The 23,841-nt window shown below is 33.0% G+C and overlaps 1 protein-coding gene across 1 annotated transcript; it reads right to left on the minus strand.

Moving 5' to 3' along the window:
- Positions 1-228: 228 nt before the first annotated feature.
- Positions 229-9,920, minus strand: LOC100263256 (uncharacterized). The gene is made up of 6 exons (XM_002272919.5): positions 8,338-9,920; positions 6,332-6,387; positions 6,014-6,244; positions 1,113-1,404; positions 837-1,033; positions 229-743 (listed from the first exon to the last, which is right to left on the minus strand). The coding sequence occupies exons 1-6, from the start codon at positions 9,517-9,519 to the stop codon at positions 590-592; spliced, it is 2,112 nt and encodes a 703-aa protein (XP_002272955.2). The 5' UTR covers positions 9,520-9,920; the 3' UTR covers positions 229-589.
- Between the last annotated feature and the right edge of the window lie 13,921 nt (positions 9,921-23,841).

Here is a 23,841-nt window from a genome sequence, read left to right on the forward strand (position 1 = left end):
AATACCCCCTTAAGTTATTCAAACATGGGAATGAAAGAGAAAATGAATGAGATGGTCATTCCCACTCTCCATTTCCATGTACTAAGCATGTACTAAATATAATAAAATTTATTAATTCTTATTTGAGTTGGTTTGGATTATTGATCAAAGTCAAATGTAAATTATATTCTAAATTAAAAAAAAAATAAAAAAATAAAAAAAAAACAGAAAAAAACCCTCAATCCAAAATTAATCCAAGAATTAAAAATGATACTTCAAATCCACTCAATAAGCCCAAACATTGAGTTGGGTTGGAGCTAGTTTCCTCAAACTCAACCAAGATACACGCCTTCTCTACAACCGGGAAAAAAAATGAAAGAAAGAAAAACAGACACTAGGATTATAATGCCTAAAAGGAAAAAATATAAAATATACTTTCTTTCAACTTCTGAAGCCTCTTCTTAGGGCCACAATGATCAGGGTTTTCAAAATCTACAATATTTACATAATAAAGAAGATCAATCTCACCAGTGTAGGCACTCCTATTATAAATGCTTCACACACTGCCATGTCCAAACCATGAGAATGAACTAGGGATCAATTTGGGAATTCAGGAATTCACGGACCAATCATAATTGTGGTATGCCACATTAACGGCTCCTCCATCGCTCAACAGATGAGTTAACAGACCTGCTTTAGTTGCATCCAAGTAATCCATGATCCACTTGAGGACCTCTTTCTCTTGTCCAAAATCTGCATTGAACCTGCAGTGTAGGAAGGTCCTCCATCAATAAACAAGAAGCTAGCATTATTTTCCCAGTCCTAAACGGAAAAACGGGAATGGTTTCATGACTCACCACTTGAGGGTCCGGCTAAGATGGACTGTCCTTTTGTCCAAGTCCACCTCTATCCCGTCCCTCTGGAAGAACTCTCTTGCAGCGCATCTTAGTTCTGCTTCAACCCCTTTGGGTGAGAAGAACCTGACCGAGGGGCTTGATCTTGTTCCATTGCAGAGTCCAAAATGGATTAATGGATTCACTTTTGGAAGGGCCAGCTGCAGTTCCAGCTTCCACATTAGAATGTAAAACATGGATTAAAAATAAAGAAAATGTAGTAGATAAAAAGGTTTTCACCTCTATGCGCTTGTCAGCATTGCTGAAGGGTTTCATTAAGGAGTATGGTGATCTCCGATTATTTCTGAGGATCCCGTTTTTAATTATGTTGAGGGAGTAGACATTGCCTCCTACAAGGTACTGGAAGTCAGAAAAGAAGGATCTCCTGTCAATGACCCCATTTGGACGCCCTCCTCTAATCACTGCATGGATGACCATGGCATTGTACAGGTTCAAGAAGAAGGCCAGTTTCTCATCTGTTGAGAGTGCTAGGATGTCTACCCGGTGAAGATCCTGAACCAAATTTACATATCTGCATTTTTTGAGAAGAAAGAATAGTTATAATCATGAGAAAAGTAATGACAAAACAGTGTGCTGTGAAGATTTGGCCTTGGTAGCCATATTATTCTACTCACAAAAGAAATTATTTCAGTTTAAGCTCTCCATGACCATAATCAGATTGGATGGTGAACCACAATTCATCTGTTCAAGTTAAATAATTGTTCAAATTATCAACTGATGAACTACCAACACATGCATAATCAATAAGAAAGTTAGGTCCTATGCTTTAAATTCACAAGTTTGAACCCACCAACTGAAACCAGATCAAGAGTGGCCAATATAACCATTGATCTTCACCATTGCTTCTTTTAGTTCACATCAAATATGATGACAAAACAATGCAACTTTCTTTTGCCAATAGCGAACACAACCGCATACTATTGTTGGTTCCCACACAACTATTTTAACTAGCAGCCACCATCACAACCCTGACTAAACCCATCACCATCATTTTAACTAGAAAATAACATCACTTCGGCCTCATTAACTTAAAAGTGTGGGACACTGCATTTTTTGCAGTGCATTGTGGATCATGATCCACTATGCAAGGACCAGTCTGAAGGGAGAAACACTGTGTGTGCGTGTGTGTAAGACAGAGAGAGAAGGAGAGGGAGGGAGGAGAAAGGGAGGGAGAAGGAGGGAGAAAGAGAGAGAGAGAGAGGAAGAGTTTTGTGTACATTCAAGTATATTGAAGAAACTCACTAGAAGGAAAGAAAGTGGAGGAAATTCATGAACTCTTGTCATTTGATCAAATTTAAGTTCATTTCAACTTGATGGACCATCTAGTATCAGTGAAGAAAGGTTACTTAGGCGATTGGAAGTAGTAATGTTGGCATAATGCCAATGTTGGTACAACTGACAGCTAAATCCCTATTACAAATGATGAAATGATTTGCTTAGCACCCACAGGAAAGTGATGCTATACAGAGAATCTTCCAAAATCCAGCATTTCAGTTGGGAAATTGTGTTTAAGGTTTCTTAGAGATCAGATTAAGCATTAGCTATGGAGAAAATGTGCTTGAAGAACAAAGAATATAACAATAAGAAAAAAGGACAGTTTGAATCACATGAACTGCAGGCAATTTACCACAAAGAGAAATGTGCTTAAAGAACAAAAGAATAGATGCAACCCCTCTTTATAGACTAAAACCCCCTAATAACAGTTGAATCCTTACTCATGTATCAAAGTGATGATAACCATTGATTAAAAATTCATGAAAGGAACTCTCAGAGAGTAAAGAATTTCCTTTCCAACTCTTGCTGTTACACCACCCATGTCACAGTGATGCAAACATAAAATCCACTGCAGCATCATGTACCCTCTGCATCAGTTACTAGCTAAAACCTAATTTTCCTATTAGCCAACTAGTTAATTACTAATGCTGTCTAGCTATCTTATTACAGACTAGATTGCAATATAATTCCAACACAACACAACACCTAAATGCAGCAAACTCAATTTTCCCCTTTCTTATGATCATACTCGCATCATTCTCCTCCACATTTGAGAAAACCTTGACATAATGTAACTTCACCTTCTAATTTGGAAGTAACTGGTATGCTATGAAGGAGTCAGTTTTCTTGATCGCACAGCTAAGTCTTTCCTGGTGTAATGCCATAGACTTATCTTTCCCAAATGATTCTTCTTAGAGCACAGCTGCCAAGTAATCATCAGTCAATAAGACTTAATTCCTAATAGGGAATTATCAAACTCGTCTCTCATCAGACCTAATTTAAATGCTATTCTGAGGCATCCATTGCAGACCTATTCATCTTGGAGAATGCCTAGGAGAGATAGAATGGTGAGGTATCTTCCAGTAATCCTTGTAAGGGCCAACAAAATACTTCTCTGTTCCCAGTACAACATTGTTTGAGAACCCTTTTTTCTTTAAAATGTAAGAGACTGAGTGCATGTGCTGGTCTTGGATCTACTAGGTCATCAATGCATTCCTTGGTCATATGTGGGGTTTTGGTACATCTGAATTGAGTACAGCTGCAGAATCAAGTGGGCAATTCTATGAAACTACTTGGGAAGCTGCTTCAGAGAAGTCCAGAATCCAGGAGGCATTTCTTCTTCCCCACATCATATGGTTTAAATCTGTGTCAATCAAAACCATTACTCGGGTGTAGGGGAGGACTGATGCCCAAACTCTTCATCAACCTCTAAGATGCCTTTCTGATCACTTTTATTTTGAATTATTGTCATTGTCACTTGAACAATCTGCCAAGCTAATCTAAGAAAGATCTCTAGTTCCTTCTCACTTACGTTCTACTTCCACAGATTTATGATTGGTTTGGGCATGCTGGGCGTAAAGGCTCCCTTCACTGTGTACAAAGTAGAAGCTTTCCTGCTTGATGTAGCCAAACTTGGATAGATCACATCATTTACAGAGAAGAAACTCTTGTTTTACTGCCATGTTTCTTATCCAAGTGATTTTGTGAAGCTTTTTTCCGCTTCTCTGTGATATGGAGTCTACAGGTTGTTTATGACTAAGCCAGGCTTCTCTTTGCTGTAGTGAGAATGTTATGCAACCATTTCTTGAAAATCACAAAAGCTGCCACAAACCTTTCTGAAACTTATCTTTGCAATTTGCTTAAGCAACTATCTTCTCAAGTTAGTAACTTCACTTTGTTACTTGGCACATTGTAGCATAAATCTGTACTTAGAACCCATAATTTCATCATCATTCACTCTGCAATATATGCTGATTCAGGTAGCAAGAGTTTGGTATAGGTTTTGTTCTAAAGTTAGGAGGTGGAAAAAGACAAAATCCTGTAGAAGATCTGCTATGGAGGGTAAAAGAACTTTTCTAGGCAAGTGTGGGCCTGGAACTTTTCACCTTCTAGCTAGCATTTGTACAAAGGTAGGATGCCAAGGTTTGGTAGGAAAACTAGGAGTTTTCTTTCAAGGAGATGTAAAGTGTACTAATGGACATCTCTTGGAGAAATGTTCATAAGAGGATTCCTACACTGGTGGAAATGTGAGGAAGTTTCTCTTCAAGGATGCTTCTCTTAAAATTTTGGGTTGAGTGATATTTTCAGAAACCAGAATAATGTCATGGGGGAAGAGTTGGAGGCCATAGAAAGGACTGGGACTAGCTTCTGTAGAATTGTATATCAATGAGTTAGGTGTTGCAAGGAAAGTTTCTCCTGGTCTCTTATCAACTTCTAAAGTTGGGCAAGAATCTTAATTGTATTTGCAAGAGTAGGTCAAGTCAAATCACTAGTGTAATTTGGAAGGATGATGAACATTGTGTGGGCGTGATTCAATCTTTGTGAATATCATCATTGAACTTGTTCCATCTAACATCAGAAGAGCTCATAGCCAACTAACATTTCCTCTTTCTAGGAAAGAGGTTGAATGCCTATCCTTGTGACACTCAGATGTGAACCATTGTAGCCCTTCCTTTTATAGTCCTTGGGATATGGGATGGATGGATAGGAATACCAAAGATGGTTTCATGGTTGCCGATAGAAACTGTTTGAATTGCCACCACAGAAGATCTATATACCAAAACTAGAGAGGATTCTTTGAAAGGAGTGATGATTTTGAGAGTTTGATGTGTTTGGGAAATTTTGGAAACTTGTTTGGATTCAAGGGATCTACTCTAAAGAGTTTCCATTCTGGATTCCATTCAGGTTCATAACAATCTTCTATTATTTCTTTACAAGGAAGAGAAAGAGATTCGGGGAGGCCATACTAAGGTGGAAGACTACTATTAGGGGTAGGTATAAGGACCTGACTCTCTAGGCCTTTGCAAGGATTCAATGACTTACAAATGCCTACAAGGCCACACAACTCTATTGCACATTACTAAACAACCATTACTCAAATGCTTGTATATGTTAAGGAAGGTCCCACAACTAATGCATTGCCCACTCACATACTAGAATCCAAAAATCAAAATAGCCAACATTAGAAGCTTAATTGCAAAGTTTATGATATTCAAGGTTAGTCTTAGTTTCTAGCACAGGGTAAAGTCCTTTGATAATAAGCACTACTAAGGATGATCAATCCTTTGCCTCATACCAAAATATAAGAAAAAAGGCTGCAAAAGTATCCTTACCTTTGAAATCCTTGGGTTTTATCATTGTGGTCATCTTGCTTCATTTTTATTTCTTCAAATACCACACTAATTACAGCCTCTGTTTCTACGGTAACACCTCACTGGTCTGCATAACTAAAAGTTGGACAAAAATTCAAATATCCTGGTCCATGACTGTTAGTTGTTCCAACCTGATAGGCTTGGGTGCTTGATATCTACAGCATGCTTGGCCATTTCTAGGAGCATCTTTTGCATATGATCAGTCTAAAAATACAGGGAAAAGGAAATAATGGAAGAGATGCGCCCCAGAAAGAATGTGTATTCTAAATTCAAAAAAGCAAAAGAAAAACTGGGAAACCACCAGAGGGCTAATTAGTTGACTCTAGAGTACGGTAATCTTATGTATTTTGTATAGAAAAAGGATAATGCATAATGAAAGTTATAGCTTCCCATTCCTATACTACTAATAGATAGCATGAGTAAAAGGTAGAATATAGATCATATAAGCAGATTAAATCAATTGACACACTATACCTCCGGAATTCCTCACTGTTGCTAATTCCCATATAATCAACATGGCGCCTGTCATCAGAGGTGTAAGACTCAAGAATTGCGGACATTATCTTGGTGAGCCTTTGGCCAACTGCAGCAGCGGTTTTGGGCTCACTGTCATTTGTTGATCCCCGAAAATTGATACATCTAGGAATAAAAGGCTCATGCTCAAGGAAACGGTAGAAATGATTTCCAGCCTCAAAATCATGTTCCCTGCAGATGGTACTTGTATTGAGATCATATAAAACTGAAACTTGTCTTACAGAGTCAATAGATTCATTATGAGGGATGAGGACTTACCTGAAGACATGATGGATGAAGTGCTTCCTAGCCAACTGCTTCCCAATCTCAATGGCCTACATATATTGTAATATAAATTTCACTAAGACCCATAGAGATATAGATACTTAGAAGCAGATACAAACAGATACATTTGAAATTATAAGAATTATTCATCCAATTCTTCACCAATCTGCTGTTCCAGTAGATTGGCATCGTTTGGTATATTTTTTTTTTGCTAAATCAGAAGTAATAATGCTATATCCATGCAAATGCAGATACAAAGTGTTGCATTCCTCAAAATAATTCACAAGGCAGGTTAACTCAAAGATGCACTTGGATGCCTAACACAATCTACTTTCCCAGAGCAATACTTGGCTCAACATGATTGTATGGCATACTTAATTTGACATTTATTCTTATTAAATAATTAATTATATTTTAATTTTTGCAAAACTAAAATCATATAACTAAAGCAATTATTTAGATAAATATATCATTTAAACAATTTTAATTAATTCCTAGCCTTCTATAATGTAACAAGGAAAAGGCCCCTTATTAGTATAAAGGAAGAACAAGAAGAAAAGACCAATTTGCTCCTCCAATCCAATTATACAAAATTAAAGGTCTTTACTATTTGCCCTTTTTTTTTCACTGCATCTACCTTTTGCTGTAGTAATTCAAAGAAGAACAAATTCAGCCACACGAGAAAGGCCGGACAATAGGTAGGAGGCTCATGGGTGTTAGGTCATAACAATCAATCAAAAGCATGGAACAGGTGGGTAATATGAGGGAGCCAAGATTTTAAAAAGGGGAGCGTTCCTGTATAATAAGATGGGACCCCCTCTCACTAACAGCCATAAGTGGCTTCAAACTTTTTAACTTTCAAAAGAATCATATCAGCCCGTTGGGTGTCTCACCCCTTCATAATAACCATGAAGCTGGAGAGTTGACATGTGATCCAGGACGACAAACAGCAAGTACATTTGCAAATACACATTAGGTAATCACTAATCAGTAATTTTTAAAAATTTGAAATAATATATGAAGTTAATCCTAAAAGGTAGCTCACCAAACAGTCTCTTCTCCAAAATTTAATTCCAAATAAATATCTATAAAATCAACCAAACTCATTCAAGCGTAATTCTTAATCTACGCTGGTTGCAACTGTTTAAATATATAGATTAAAAAAACAATTTTGAAGACTTCATCTTGAAGCTGAAATTATTATAATAAGCTCAAAGTTCACTTTATAGTGTTTTTTAGTAGTGAATCACCTCACCATGTAAAAAATGTTTTGGATGATTGGATCCCAACAAACATATATAATTTTCTAGAAAATGAAAAATACTTGTCCTACAGAAAAGAAATCCATCCAATCCGTGATTATAATATGGGATAAGGATCATGATTTTAATAATTTCCCTTCTAGATGAAGCTAAAATTAGACATAATTATTTGGATGTATCTAGAAATGTATCTTTATTTCTTTAATAATTAAAAAGATTAATAAATTATAATAAATGTTATAAAAAACTAATTTAGTATAATCATGAAAATCCAATTTGGTATAATCATTAAATGATGATTTTAAAAAGAAAAAAAAAATTCTTATTATATTACTATAATTATAATTTGATTTTGGGTAAAACTAAAAGAGAGTGCCGATTCTCCATTTTAATCATAGCTGAGGCGTGTTCGTCATCATTGGTGTTTGGCAGCTCCTGTGTACGTTCCTAACTAAAAGGATATAACCGTCATTCTAGGTCACGTGTTTTACTGGATGCTTTTATTTACTTTTTTAAATCCCTCAGACTACGGCTAGTCAGCGATTTGGCAGTCTTGACTTCATTTCAAATTGAATCAGTAAAAGAAAAAGGATGAGAACAATCCCATGTATCGCACCCCACCAAACTAAATAGTCTCACGGAGTCAGTGCCGCACGATGCGACAAAAATGAAGTTTGTTCCAGCGAGACCATCTAATACTGTGGCGTGCGACACACTAGATTAGGATATCCAACGTACCTTCTTCCTGCCGCAATCGAAGTGCTGAATCATCACCTCCAGCATCTCAGCGCCGGCGAAGCAGTTGTTCACGATTTTCATCTTCATCAGACGGTCTTGAATTGGCAGTCTTTGCCGCAAAACCCTAACTATCGCGATCATCTCGTCGGTGGTATCTTCCTCGTAATCGTCGAAACCGTACACCGGTGGTGCTGGGGCGTCGTCGGGGCATTTCCTCCCGAGCATCTCCGTCAGCCTACGGTCAAAGTCCCCGCTGTTCCGAAGCGAATTCAGAGCCACCAGACCTCCAAAGAACTTCTCGTTGAAGAAAATCTGTGGTACGGACGACGTCCCAGTTCTTTCCATCAGCTCTTTCTCTCTCGACGGATACACATCGACGTTGATTTCCACGAATTTAAGACCTTTCTCTCTGAAGAACAATCGAACCGCAGTACAGTCCCTGCAATTCGATCTGGAAAAAAAACTGATTCGACCTTTGAGCGCGAAGTCTCTGTTTTCATCCTTCTGCTTCACGATCACCTTGAGTCCCGAGAGATTGAACTCTGTCACATTATTCCACTTCGATTTCGATTCATCGCTCTCTTTGAAAGACGATATCCGCTTGACGATTGCCGCCGATAAGCTATTGCTCCGGTCTCGGATGTATTTACCAATTGCTGGCAAGTTCTCCGTTAAGGACTGCGATCGCTCTACTCGATAATAATCTTCCATCGATGGAGGATTCAAGAGTCCCGGTGGTGCCTCTGGCTTTGGTAGCTGCGAATGAGGAGGAATGATCTGTTCATCGCCGTTGGTTTCGGAGCTAACGGCTGTATCAGCACCGGAGCCAAGGTCCTCTAATGGAACATTCTGAACTTCATTCAAATTTTCCGTCATTATAGACATGTCCTGACGATCTTCAACAGGTACGTGTCTCTTCTCGATCTCGATTTCAGAGAATTGTTGATCCAATTCCATAGCTTCCTGTGAATCTTTTATCATATCCAACGGACATCGCTTTGCTTCCTGTTTTCCACTATCATCGGAAATCAAACCTCCCCCGTCTGAGAAAATCTCGGAACTGGAGAAATTTTCGCAAACGTATCCACCTGAAATATCCTCTTTACTATTTTTCTCGCCCTTTCTTTCATATTCTCCAGCCATGTCATAGCCAGCGATACCATCTCCGTTCAGTGAACCCATTTCCGCCAAAAAAAAAAATGAAAAAATTTAGGAAATAAAATCAGAAATGAGAAAAAAAACGACAAAACTGCCGAAACCCAAAGCGAAGAAAGCAATGGAGGGGAACGGAGAAATCGGAGAGATTAAATGGAGGAGAATTGGAGGGAATCGAGAGAGGAGAAGGAGTCAAAAGACGACGTGGTCGTCGTGATGTGGGGATAGAAGGATGGGAAGATACGCTAGTTGTTTTTTCCTTTTCCCATGCCTCAGTCAGCAACTCAACCGGCGAACTGACGCCAACGTCTCTCGCCGGCCATTAAATGAAAAGGTCTGTGGGTCCCCCCGCCCCCGGATTGTTCGGTGTGAAACGGTCATCCTAGAAAGTGGACGTGTGTACGGCTCAAGGGCACTAAAGTAAAATAGCAATTCTATTTTGTTGAACCGTGGTTGTTTTTGTGCCCTTGCCTGAAACGTGTCACCAAGTCATTGGCGAAGAAATCTTATTCCATTTGTTTGGCAGTCGCCGCGATTGCCGTTAATTTTAGTTTTAGTTTGGGTCATGAAAACTTTTGAAGAAATTTAGGAGAATATTATAACAGTATTTTTCTCCTTATAAAAATTAAAAAAGCAAATATAATTTTTAAAATATGTTTAATATTTAAAAAAATTAAAATATGACTCAGCTATTTCCTTACCATAACAAAAGTCTGCCTCATACATTAAAGCTATTTACTTAGGAGCAAAGTTTGTCTATTTTGTGAAAGATACTGACTTCAATCACAAGGAGAGATATGAAAATGGAAATGAGTCAAAGACACATCATCGTGCCCCCTAAGAGAGAGCCATCACCTTAGTTGACAAAGCCATTTCGAATTGGTAAACTTAAATTTAATAAATCTCAAAAACGAGTTCAAAGTTCAAACCCACTTACTTGGGTGGAGGAAGATCATGCATGTTACTCGGACCACACAGGACCTAGTATTGCACAGACCATTTCATGCCTGAGTCATCATCACCTTCATTGACAAGGCATGGTCTATATTTACGAGTTCAACCCAAAATCACTAACTACCGTTGCCCATTCAACACATGATTCTAGAGGAGTATGTGGAGATTTGATAGTCCCAAAAGATACATGCATATCAATTTCACTGGTGAACCAGAAATGAATTGCTTCATTGGCTTTTCCTCCTAAAACAAACAAGGTTTTCCAGTTCCTATTTTTTAAAAATAATTTTCACCGATAAAAATATGGTCATCTAAATCTTTGACCATATTTCTTCTATCTTTTTTTTTTTTTTTTTTTGCTTTCTTCCTTTTCTTTTTTTCCTTTGCTTTCCTTCCCTTCCTTTTCCTTTCTCTTCACCTTCTTCTTTAATTTTTTTTTTATACATAAAAATTATTTTTAAAAAAAAATTAAAAATAGATAGATGCATAAAAACATTAGGTGGATATGCAAAGAGATTGATTTGATTCCACCATCTCTTGTTCCTACCCAACCTACTCCCCAAAATACCCTTTTAAGTCTTGGAACTATCATCCCATTTCTTTGTTAATTATAAAATTGTTGGATATTTTAAAATGCAACATAATTTAATAATTACTTTGCACAACAACTATCCAAAAATATACATTTTTATTTTTATTATTTTTACATATTTTCTATTTTCATTATTTTTAAAAATATATTTCTTATTTTTGTTGTCAAAAATAATTAATTAAAAAGTTTAAATGATACATAAGATTAATTATGAAAGAATAATCACCTATTTAAGTTCATAACTTTTATATCATATTAAAAAATTACTTGTTCTAAATATTTAAATTTTTAAATAATAAAATATATTTAGCATTTCATACACTTTTTGCTCAAATGTTCTACCTTTGACATTCAAGTACTACCTTTTAATAATATAAGTATTACTTTTAACTATCCTAGGTACTATTTTTTAATTGATAAGTATATGAAACTTAAATTATTTTTAGAGGGTTCGTATTTTATAATTATTTTTACATGAATGTGTGGAAATACACTTTTTTTCGAGAAAATTTTGAAAAAAAAATGTGAGGGGAAGAAAATAGAAAGATGAAAAGTAGAAGAAAAAAAAAGTAAAAGAAAATAAAAGATAGATTTAAAGTCAAAAAAATTATTTTTATATACTATTTCAAACTTTTTTTCACTTATTTAACATGTCTATATAAATATTAGATGATTTAAAAATATATAAATTTCTTAATGAGTTTAATTAAATTTGACTTTTTTTTTCGTATTTTTTATAATAAAACCAAATATGAAAAAAATCATTTTTTTTAACATTTTTTTTAATAAATTTTAGAAAATAGTTTTTGTAAGGATAAGTATGTTTTTAATTGGACATATTCAAAGAGATCTTTTTTTTTTTTTTATGAACGACAAATATGTTTTAGAAATTAAGAAATTTTTATTTTAAAATAACAAAAGTAATAACCTTTTCTTTCTTAGAAAAAAAAACAAAAAAGAAAAACCTTTTTTTCCCCAAAATTAACAGAAAAACAAGATAATATATTTTCTGAGAGTGTTTTCAACATAAATTATAAATATTTTAAAAAATTCAAACACTTAGAACATTAAAAAAAAAAAAAAAAACTATATAATAACAAATAGAATGGACACATCATCTTATGAGGCCATTTTGAGGAGTAATTATTTGACTAATGATGAATAATAAGATTTCTTATTACCTTCTGAAATGCTCAAGATCCAGATTTGTTGTTTCACTCACCTCAAGTCATGAATAAAACTACGAATATAAGAACCATTCGTTTCTCATGGCATAAGAGCCTTGACCTTTGTTTTCACGAAGAAAATAGAATAACTTTAAGAGAAATGACTTTTTGTTTCTTCAGAAGGAAAATTATTATTTCTTGTTTATTTTCAAGGAATAAAAGAAAATGCATTCTTCATTTTCATTTTCAGAAAGAGAAAAGAAAACATATTCTTTCTCTGGTTTTTCAGGGAGAAAAAAGAAAGACTTCTCACCAATTGAGAGAGAGAGATAATAAAAAAACTTTTTATTTTTATTTTTTTTAATCATGGCAGTTTCTAGGTAGTTTAAAACTCTCAAAAACTGCTTCCCCATTTTCTCATTTTTTTGGGTTGGGTCGGGTCAGCCCACTTGGGCACCCAAACCCAACTCTAACATTTCCCACTTGCACAAGATGGGCTAAACTAGCCCGATTACTCATCCAAGTCCATTATATTCCACTTTTGAAGGTCATTCATATAGGCAAATGGGTCGTATGACCATGCGAGCATACCTAAAATTTGGGAGTTATTAAACTTATGCACCTATCAGGGATACATAATAGCTCAACCCAAAAAAATATGAGTGAACAATAATAATCATGTCTTGCTGTATCTCAGACCTATTTAGTTACATTTAATTGTATACATTTAATCCATCAAAGTTGTATATCATCCAACATTATAACTGCATTCATAATTATATCAGCTACAAAAGTAATATAATCGGTTGAACATGAACACATCTTTATCAATGTAACTAAAAAAAGTCTTCCTTATGAGCTCATGCCTTTTAGATCTAAATTAACTGTTTGCCCAATATGTTCCATAAGGATAAATTATTTCATTTTCATCAAAAACAAACCAAAGTAGCATCATTAGTTTGTCACCTCAAAACATAGTCAAAAGTACAATGAGTACAATATGCATGGGCTATCATAATTGCAATAAGCCCTAAGGATCTCACACAGTGAGGATGTAAGGATTAATCACTTACTTTGCTTATTAGTCACATTCAAACACATGTAGTATGAAATACATGCTATGGTGGTTTCTCTTCACTTAGAGAGTGTATGTCAAACTACCACCATACAAACCTCAACTAAGAGCTTCACACTAATAACTTGTTTAAGTTTTGCATCTATGGTTCTTCTTAACCTTTTATGCTAAAACTCAAGTCCGGTTCAAATAGGCAAATGTAATTATGGGCGATTACATTCAGTCAAGATGTCATTTACTATAGACCTCATCTTAACACTTAATCAAGGTGACACTCATCATTTCTTGTATACCTTTCACTCATTTATCAACATTAGTATACCGTGTCTCATTTCAACTCGTAAACATATTGATTGGGACAATTGCTCATTTGAGAAAGCCAACCTTTGCCTGTTGACATACTTATATATGTAAGTACTAATTACATATTCAATTATATGAATAACAAATATTCATATCATTTTATCATGTATAAAGTATCTTATATTCAATCAATAATAATCCATGACATATGATCCACATAGATCATAACCTACGCAATCCCAATGACTTTACATGTACAAAAACATGTTTCTTAGAATGGATTTCATGAATGGATCAACAACCATATCACATATAAGTAAATATCCAGGATCATTTTCTCTTTGTGCAATAATATCTCTTTTAAAATTATTCTTGGTATCTAAATGTTTAATTCTTCCATGATATTTTAGACCATTTACATAAATGGTCTTAAATTGACTATCACTTTAGACTATCATTGGCTCAAATACATCCTTGACTATTCCCAAGCTTTGCAAAAATCTTTTCAACCATACAACTTCTTATATTACAGTTGAACAAACAGTAAATTTAACTTCAATGGTTGACAAAGCTATACAAGTTTGTTTCTTGCTTTTCCATAATCTAGCACCATTATTAAGCAAGAATGTGTATCTAGATGTTGATTTGTGCTCATCTAGATCACCTTCCCAAATGGCATGTGAGTAACCTACAAGCAAAATTATTTGCCTTGATAACAAAAAGAATAGTCCATAATATCTATTTGATATCGAAGAATTCTCTTTACTGCTTTCCAATGCATCATTCTAGGATTTTCTTAGCAAAGACTCACCATCCCAACAATATAGCAGATATATTTATAGTCTCGTACTCATCGTAGCATACATTAGATACCCAACAACACCAAAATAAGGAACATTAGTTATTTTTCTCTTTTCTTTTGGAGTCTTTGGACTCATTTCTTTACTTAGGTTTTCACTTCTTGCAAATGGAGTGTCAATGGGATTGCAATATTGCATATTAAATCATTCAAGGATATTCTTAATATAGTTTTCTTGTAAAAGAGTCACTAGTTTGTGAGAACGATCACTATGGATCTTTTTTCCAAGAATGTAAAATGCTTCTCCCATATCCTTCATCTTAAAAGTTGATGACAACCATCTTTAAATGGTTTATACAAACTCCAAATCATTTCTAGCTATAAGTATATCATCCATGTATAAAGATAATAACAAATATTTATCTTTATTTTGCTTAATATAAACACAATGGTCCTTATCAATCATTGTGAAAACATGCGAAGTTATTACATAATGAAATCTTAAGTGCCATTGTCTTAATGATTGTTTAAGGCCATAAATCAATCAATTTAACTTGCACACTTTGTGCTATTGGCCTTAAATAATGAAATTCACTGGTTGTTTCATATAGATTTCTTCATTCAACTTTCCATTAAGGAAAGTTGTCTTAACATCCATTTAGTGTAGCTCTAAATCTATATGAGCTACTATAGCTAGAATGAGGTTAATTGAGGCCAACCTAACTACTGGATAGATGGTTTCCTCATTGTTTATACCATTTTGTTGGGTATACCCTTTAGCCACTTATCGAGCTTTATAATTTTCAATGGATCCATTTGCCTTTCGTTTTATTTTAAGAACCCATTTGTTCCCAATAGCTTTTCAATCTGAAGGCAGATCAACCAAGTCCTAAACTTGATTCTTTCGCATCCACTCCAATTTCTCTTCCATTGTTTTTCTCCATTCATCCTTAGTTGGGCAAGTAAGAGTCTTTTGAACCGACTTAGACTAAACATCATCATATTGAGTGACAATATGAACTTCCCATTCAATCTCAAATCATCGTCAAGGAATAATTTATCAAGAACTTTTTCTCAACATCGACTTTTTTTTGTTGTACTTGCTATAAGTACTAGTTTACTCCCACTCGATTCAAGCATCAATTGCTATTTGAGTATGGATCTTATGTCGGGATCCATCATTTCATAAAGATGTAAATCCCTATCAATCTCACCCGTACGTGGGAAATCGTCCTCTAAGAAAGTGACATCTCGTGATTCTAATATAGTTATTGTTTCATCTTCATGCTCACCTATGAACACATACCATTTGGAGTGTTCACTGTATATTATAAAGATATAGTTCCTTCCTCTATGATCTAATTTTCCATATTTATGAGAAGAATTGTGAACATAAGCCACTGATCTCCAAGGTCGCAAATTGCTAGGGTCAGGCTTTCGGTTATTCCGTAACTCATATGGAGTAAATGAAACAAACTTTGAGAGTGCTTGGTTAAGTACATGAGAAGTAGTCAACAATGTGTCTCCCCAATATGAAATAGGAGGATTGACTTGAGCCACCATTGATTTAACCATGTGTAACAACATTCTATTTCTCCTCTTAGCAACAACATTTTGTTGTGAAGTCCTTGGAATAGTCTATTGTGTACCAATACCTTTTCATGACATAAATCTTTAAATTGTTTTGATAGATATTCTATACCCCAGTCTATTCTTTATTTTTTAATCATTTTGTCTAACTGATTCTCAACTAAATTAATGTAGCATTTAAAACAATCTAATGTTTCTAACTTATGAAAAATCAGATAAACATGACCGTAACAAGTAAAGTCATCTATAAATGTGATGAAGTACAAGACCTCATACCTTGCTTTAACACTCATAGGATCACAAATGTAAAAAACAGATCAATTGTAATAATGTTTTAGTTCTAGTTCCTTTTCTGAATGGTTTTCTTGTAGTTTTATCAAATAGACAATATTCACAAGTTGACATATCAATTTTAGTGAATTGACTAAGAAAATTTTCTCTAGTTAGTCTATTCATTCTTCCTTGTCCAATATGCCCAAGTCTAGCATGTCATATGATCATATTATCACACACATTTGTAGAAGTAATCATTAATGAATAATAACTATCATTAGTATTAGACAACACATAGTTATCAATGTCAAGAATCATAAAACCATGCAAAATAAATTGAGAACCAAAATATGTTGTTCTCAAATACAACTCCATTATGGAATCATGAAATTTCAAATTGAAACCTAAACCAAGAAGGACTAACATAGAGACCAAATTTCATCGAATATCTATAGCATGAAGAACATCATGTAGGAATAGGGTACATCCTCCATGCAACTCCAATTTACATGTTCCAATACCCTTGACCTCAACTTTAAAGTTGTTTCCTACATAGATTCATCTTGTACAAAAACTAATTCGTCAAAACTTTACACATGCACCTTGGTCTCTAGCTATATGGTTAGTGGGAACTAAGTCTAGTTTGACTTAGTGCACTCACGAGTAAAGTGACCTTAATTGCCACAATTATAGCATTTGAACTTACTCTTATCTTTCTTAGCACGCTTGAAATTTTTGCGTGCCCCCGTTTTTCATTTCTTTGAAGCATTGTCAGATTTCTTATTCTTCTTAAAGAATTTTCTATTACGCTTAAAGTCGAAATTTTTGCGTGAACTAGATTTAACTACATAAGCTTGTTCATTAGACCTAGCAACCACAAGTCGCTCGACTTTTAATTCAAGATGGTGAACTATATCATTAAAGGTCTTAACACTCTCATTATGTGTCATGTTCACCACCATGTGTTCCCAGCTCTTTGGTAGAGACCTGATGACCGCCTCAACTTGTTGCTCATCAGTGAGGACATGTCCAGGTGTCTTAAGCTCTCTTATAATTCTTTTCATCTCTCTGAGATGTTGTTTCATTGTATGGTTCAATCGCATCTTGTAATTTCCAAATTTCATTACAAGTTCTCTCAGTTTCGTAGTTGAAAGTCCACCATACTTTTCTTTTAAATCTTTCCACATCTCATGAGCAGTTTGGTATACCTCATACTCAATCAAGAGATCATCTTGCATACAACTGAACAATGTAATGCGAGTTAAAGAATTCTTTTTCTTCTAGGCCATATAAGCCTCCTAATCTCTTCTATGTTAAGCAAAGTTTCCTTGTTTAGGTTCTTATATGACATGATTCAGTGTATCAGGAGTCTCTCGCTCTTCAAAGATATACTGAACTTTGCAAGACCAAATCTTGTAATTATCGCTATTTAGTTTCTCAGCTTCGTTTAGTTATATTATGATGTTCCTAGTTGTAGTTGATATATTCAACTACTTAGAGATATTACACAATCTTATTAATTGATACTTTTATGGATATTGATACTTTTACCTGCTCTAATCATCTTCTAATGTGTAATAACCTTAAATTGCAATAGAAATGAAAGTTTACCAAGTTCCCAATTAGCTCTTATATTCAATTTTAATTATTACAAATTAGAAATAATCTATGCAAGTATTTCTAATTTTAGGCAAGAAATTACTTAAATTTCTTTTTAGCTTAAAACCTCCCACTCCATAAAAAAATATTATACAACTAGCATGTATCAATAACATATATAAAAGAATTAAAGATATGCATGTACATAAAAGACATACATATTTTTCAAACGATAAATATTCATGTTATATCTTGCATATAAGATATTTACATTTCATGTATAAAACATAAAAAAAAAAAAAAAAAGTAACATGTAGAAAAAAAAACTAATATTCTCTCTTAAAGCTAAAAGAAACAACAATATTAGGATTATTCACAATGTCTTCCATAACTTTAGATATTGTTTTCAATAACTAGTCTTTTATGAAAAAAAAAAACATCTAGCCTAGTTGGTAGAGTACAAGACTCTTATACCTATGGTCAAGGGATCAAGCCTCTTCATGGGCAATCATTTCTCTCTTCATAGGAATGAAAACATCAAAGCTCGAACTTGGGTCTCAAGTGAGCATGAGAAAGGCATCAAAACATATTTAACTTTTTGTATTATTATTACTTTTTCAAAAAAAAAATCCCCAATAAAATATTCCACTTTATTTGTTCTGGAGAAGGGTTTTTCAGGAACCATAACCAGAAATTATGGCTTTTGTCTTTTTATATATTTTTATTTTTATTTTTATTTTTTATTTTTATTGTCCATTTGAATTTCGTCCAAAACTCCTAAGAGTGGTTACACCTTGCACCTATTTTTTCTCCTAGTGGCTCTTATTTTTTATTTTTTATTTTTTTCCGACCAAATCATATTATCCCAAAATTTTTGTTTATTTATTTTTAAATTCAGAAATTGTGTTTTTTTGGAACCATAACTAGAAAACATTTCTTTCTCTACTTATTTTTTTTTCAAAGAAAACAAAAAATGTTCTTTTTCTTTTGAAACAAAGAAAAAAAAAACAAAAACAAAAACCAGAAAACAACCTAATAGGGCTCTGATACCAATGATGAATAATAAGATTTTCCATTACCTTTTTAAATGCCCAAGATCCAGATTGGTTGTTTCACTAGCCAAATTTTTCGCCTCAAGTCATGAATGAAACTAGGAATATGAGAACCATTTGTTTCTCATAGCATAGCCTTAACCTTCGTTTTCTTGGAGAAAACAAAATAACTTTAAGAGAAATGACTTTTTGTTTCTTCAAAAGAAAAAATATTATTTCTTGTTTATTTTTAAGGGAAAGAAGAAAATGCATTTTTCATTTTGGTTTTCAGAAAAAGAAAAGAAAATATATTCTTTCTCTAGTTTTTCATTTCTTTCTCTAGTTTTTTAGGGAGAAAAAAGAAAGACTTCTCACCGATTGAGAGAGAGAGATAATAAGAAAACTTTTTATTTTTATTTTTTTATGATGCCAGTTTCTAGGTAGTTTTAAAACTCCTATAATCTGTTTCGCCATTTTCTCATTTATTTAGGTCGGGTCGGGTTAGCCCACTTGGGCACGCAAACCCAACTCCAACAACTAATTTCATAATATTAAAAATGAGCTTTCTAAAAATAATATTTTTCTTACTTTTTTTTTAAATGACAAAGGTAAGAAACTTTTATTTTTCAAAAATAATAATAATACAAAATATGTCTTCAATTATTTTGTAAAATAATTAGTAAAATGTTTTTCTTTATTTAAAAATAACCACTTTAATATTCAAAAATTATTTAATAACAAATAGGATGGCCCCACCAAATTAAAAGAGAATTATTAGTAATTAATATATCAAACCCTTTTATCCCATTTATATAATTAAGGAAAAAGCATTTGAAATAATTTTGAAACAAAACACAAATTTAATGCTATTTAAGAGTATCCAACATATCCAATTTATTACCTTGATAATTTATAATATTAAGATAAGATAATTTAATATATTTTTGTTATAAAATATGATAATTTATCGAATTATGAGAATATGGATGAAAAAAAGGGTAATTTAATATATTTTTGTTATAAATATAAGAAATTATCAGGAAATATGTGGATGATATGTAAATCTCTTTGTCACTCCCTAGGGAAATCTTTTAACTCCCTATAAAAAGGGAAAACTTCTAATGAAAATTCATTCAAGTTTCTCAATGCATTCTATTATCTTTTTTCTTTGTTTTCTTTTTCTTCTTTCACTTTATTCTATAACAAGTTATCAATATTGTTAGGAATTTGAGGTTAATCCAAACTATGGTAATCACCCTAGAGAGAGGGGGAGGGGGTAAATAGGGTGATGGTATTTTTTTCACAAATTTAAACTATGTAAAAATAAGAGACAATTATATGCAAGTATATAATAAACAAAATAAAGACAATTGCATATAATTTAAAAGAGTTAGGGAAGAGAGAGTGCAAACACGAGAGTTTATAGTGGTTCGACACTTCTTTACCTACATCCACTCTCCTCAACCTCCTAACTGAGTGAGGGTTCCACTATCTTGAAGCTTCAACCAAACTTCCAATCTCTTTACAATTGGATTATGGTTCCAATTCACCTTCTTGGACTTTTGGCTCCAAGCACCCTTTACACTTCTTCAAGAGATATCCCTCTCTTGAACAACCTCTCAAGTGATACCCCTCACTTGAGAAAATTCCTCACAAAGATATACAAATAATGATCTCACAAAAATCCTAGTAATAGAACTTTAGACTCAAAGATACAAGAAAAACTAGGATTGAATGGTGCACTAAAGATATACAAGTTATGAAACAATGGTGCACTCAAAAACACTCTTCCAAGGCTCAAATATAATCAATAATGATTTAGGAAGGTTAAGCTTTTGAAACAATGAATATTGGAGCCTTTTTATAGAAGAAAAAAAGGCAAACTAGCCTTTGGGGGTTTGACTGGTCAAGCTAGGGGTCAATCGGTTGACTAGCCATTAGCATTTAATGCTTGGAAAGTGACCGTTGGGCCTTAACCGGACCTCGACCGGACCTCAACCGATTGAGGTTCAACCTTGACTAGGAAGAGAAGACCATTGGGAGAGAGAGAAACTTTTTGGCTTCCCTCAACCGGTCCTCGACCAGACGAGCACAACCGGTCGACCGGTTGAACCGGTTGAGCCATTTTTTGGCTTATCACCCAACCTTTTTCAACTTAAAACCTTTTAACACAAGTTTGAAAATCATTTAACACAAGGTTTTAGTTGAAAACATGAAATCATCCAATTCTTAAGATATTTAAAACAATATTACTCTTGGATGATTTTGGTGCATAAATAAATAATGAAATGCATGAAAGTCCTAGTGCACCAACAACCTTACAAAGAGATCTTATGAAGCTTTGGTCTTGAAAAACTCTTCTCTTTGAGGTGATCTTCTTCTTCATGATTTCTCCTTGGCTTGATTTGTCTTTGTGATTGCCACTTTGGAAATCGTCTTGCCTAATCACACTTGAAATATGATCATTAGTTCTAAACCTTGTTTTGTTATCATCAAAATCAAGATTAACCAAACTTTGGTTTCAAAAATACCAATAGTCTCTACAAAAGAAATAGAAAGACTTTTTTCTCTTCTTTCTCACATGAAATCTATGTCATAAACTTATACTCTAATTTTCTATTTATATGCGATAAAATCATACTTTGATTTTCTATTTTGTTTATCTTATTTGAATGCATAAACATGTGCAAATATTATTTAGAAAATATGTTTTTCTTTATAGTCAAAAATCATGAAAAAAAAAAATCATAATAAGAAGTTATGAAAGATATGTGTAATCCTTATAACTAGAAATTATAAGGTAAATTACAAAATTACATGTGCATAATTGAAAGTTATACATATAATTTCTAATTATTATTTTTTAATTATATGATATAACTAGAAATTATACAAAACAATATTATAAAGCTAAAAGCTATAAAATGAATAGTTCATACCATGAAGCTATGTACAAATTTGTGTTGAATTGTTAAGTTTGATCAGTTTTGTTGCACTTCACTTGGGATGTCAGAGGTCGAGTTGCTCGGTTAGCTCGCAAGGGTTGAAGGTGGCAACGCTCCTTGGAGTTTTTTGTTTTTGTTTTTCTAGGTGATGATTGATAAGTTTGCTCATATTATATATTTAACTCTTTTATATTTAGGGTTTTGTTTTTGAGAGAATGCGACCGCAATTAAGGGGTTTTTTTTTAGAGTTTCACCATTATAACTCTTCTAATTCTTTTTTATTAGTAGATTGTTGAGTGTTAATACACTTCGTGGACGTAGGGATCACATTAATCGTCAAGTCATATTAAAAATCATGTATTTTTCTTTATTTTTTGCTCATATGTGTACGTGGTTTGGTTAACAATTTGCATTTCTTTTTGACAAAATAATCATAACCCAAAACTATGAAAGATTTTAGCTTTTAATTTCTTTTAATTATATTGTATAAATGGAAATTATGCAAAACATAATTTTATAGCCAAAAATTATACAATGAATATTTCATAACTCAAAGTTATGTACAAATTTACACATTTTTGTTATGATAAAATAGAATGTCTAGTAGAAACTATACAAAAAATGTTTTCATAACTAGAAGCCATATAAGCCATATAAGCCATATTTTTTTATACTTAAGGCAGAAACTTGAAAATATTGCTATTTTAATTTTGTACAACCATAAGCTATACAAAAAATTTCTTATAGGTAGAAACTATGAAAATTTTCTATTGATAATTATTTCATAGTAGGACTCATATGGAAAATTTCTAAAATTTTGTTGTTTAACTAGAAGCTATATAAACTAAAACTGTTAACCAACAATTTTACAACCACACTGGTTTTACTGGCATGGTTTTTAACAAGACAATTATTATATTATTATGACCATCCAAGGGAGATTGTTATAACATATGAGAATTTATCGGATTGTAAGAACATGTAGATGATTATCCGTAATGATGTATATTTTTTTGTGGCTTCCTATAAAAGAGAGAAACCTCTAATGAAAATTCATGTAGTTTTCTTCATACATTATAATTTCTCTTTCTTGTTTTTTTTCTTCTTTCATTTTATTATTTTACAACATTACTTTATTATTTTATAACAATTTTCAAATATCCCAATATATCAAAATAAATTACAATAATAAAAATTTTAAAATGTTTAATTATGTAATTAGTAATAAAATTGGTAATTGATGAGTAATTAAGGTTTGCAATTATATCCGGTTGTTAAGAAAATACTGGAAATTTTTTAAGTTAAGTTTCATTGATTACTCACTCATTTGAATGTAGTGCATCTTTAAATCAATGAATTTATGATTGACATATGTATGGTTAGGATTAATTCATTATTTCTCCAAAATTTTAATTTGAGAAAGGATATTGAATCCTAAATTTTCATTTCCAAAAAATAATTAAAACTATTCATTTTAATAGATATTTAGATAAGTGTGAGTCATGTGTTTTAGCTATAAAAAAAGAAGTTTCATGATTTATTTCAATTTTGATGTATTGTAGGGATTGAACTTTAAAAATATTAAAATTCAATTCTAATTCAAATTTTATGGTTTTAGTCTTATTTTATTTTATTTTTTTAAAACTAAAAATCTACATAAACTTACAATGTTTGTTTTACTTAAGAATTGGATGAATGTGACTTGTATATTTTATGTGCGTTCTCACTACAAGACTCGTTTTTATGATGAAAAATTATTTTTTTGAAAAGTTGGAGTTGCCAAATACTTTTGTTTATCTTAGGAGGAAAGATAAGTCACACAAAGAGCACCACTTTGAACTTGTTCACAAATAAAGTTATAATCCAATGCAACATGTTTCATGCAGGAATGAAAAACTAGATTTGAGTAGAGATGAGTAACACCAACATTATAGTAGTAAATCATAGGTACTCGAGGAACATAGACACCAATTTCAATAAAAAATGAGCATACCCAACATAATTTAGCAAATGTAAGAGCAA

Source organism: Vitis vinifera, chromosome 1, assembly GCF_030704535.1.
Source record: "Vitis vinifera cultivar Pinot Noir 40024 chromosome 1, ASM3070453v1".
In the NCBI taxonomy this organism is placed as follows: domain Eukaryota; kingdom Viridiplantae; phylum Streptophyta; class Magnoliopsida; order Vitales; family Vitaceae; genus Vitis; species Vitis vinifera.

What these genes read in the sequence shown, in the direction of transcription:
- LOC100263256 (XM_002272919.5), bottom strand. Translation starts at nt 9,519, where the DNA reads ATGGGTTCACTGAACGGAGATGGTATCGCTGGCTATGACATGGCTGGA. An exon ending in TTCATCCATCATGTCTTCAG is followed by an intron (nt 6,245 to 6,331) that starts GTAAGTCCTCAT and finishes TACCATCTGCAG; the next exon opens with GGAACATGATTTTGAGGCTG. An exon ending in ATGCTGACAAGCGCATAGAG is followed by an intron (nt 1,034 to 1,112) that starts GTGAAAACCTTT and finishes CTGGAACTGCAG; the next exon opens with CTGGCCCTTCCAAAAGTGAA.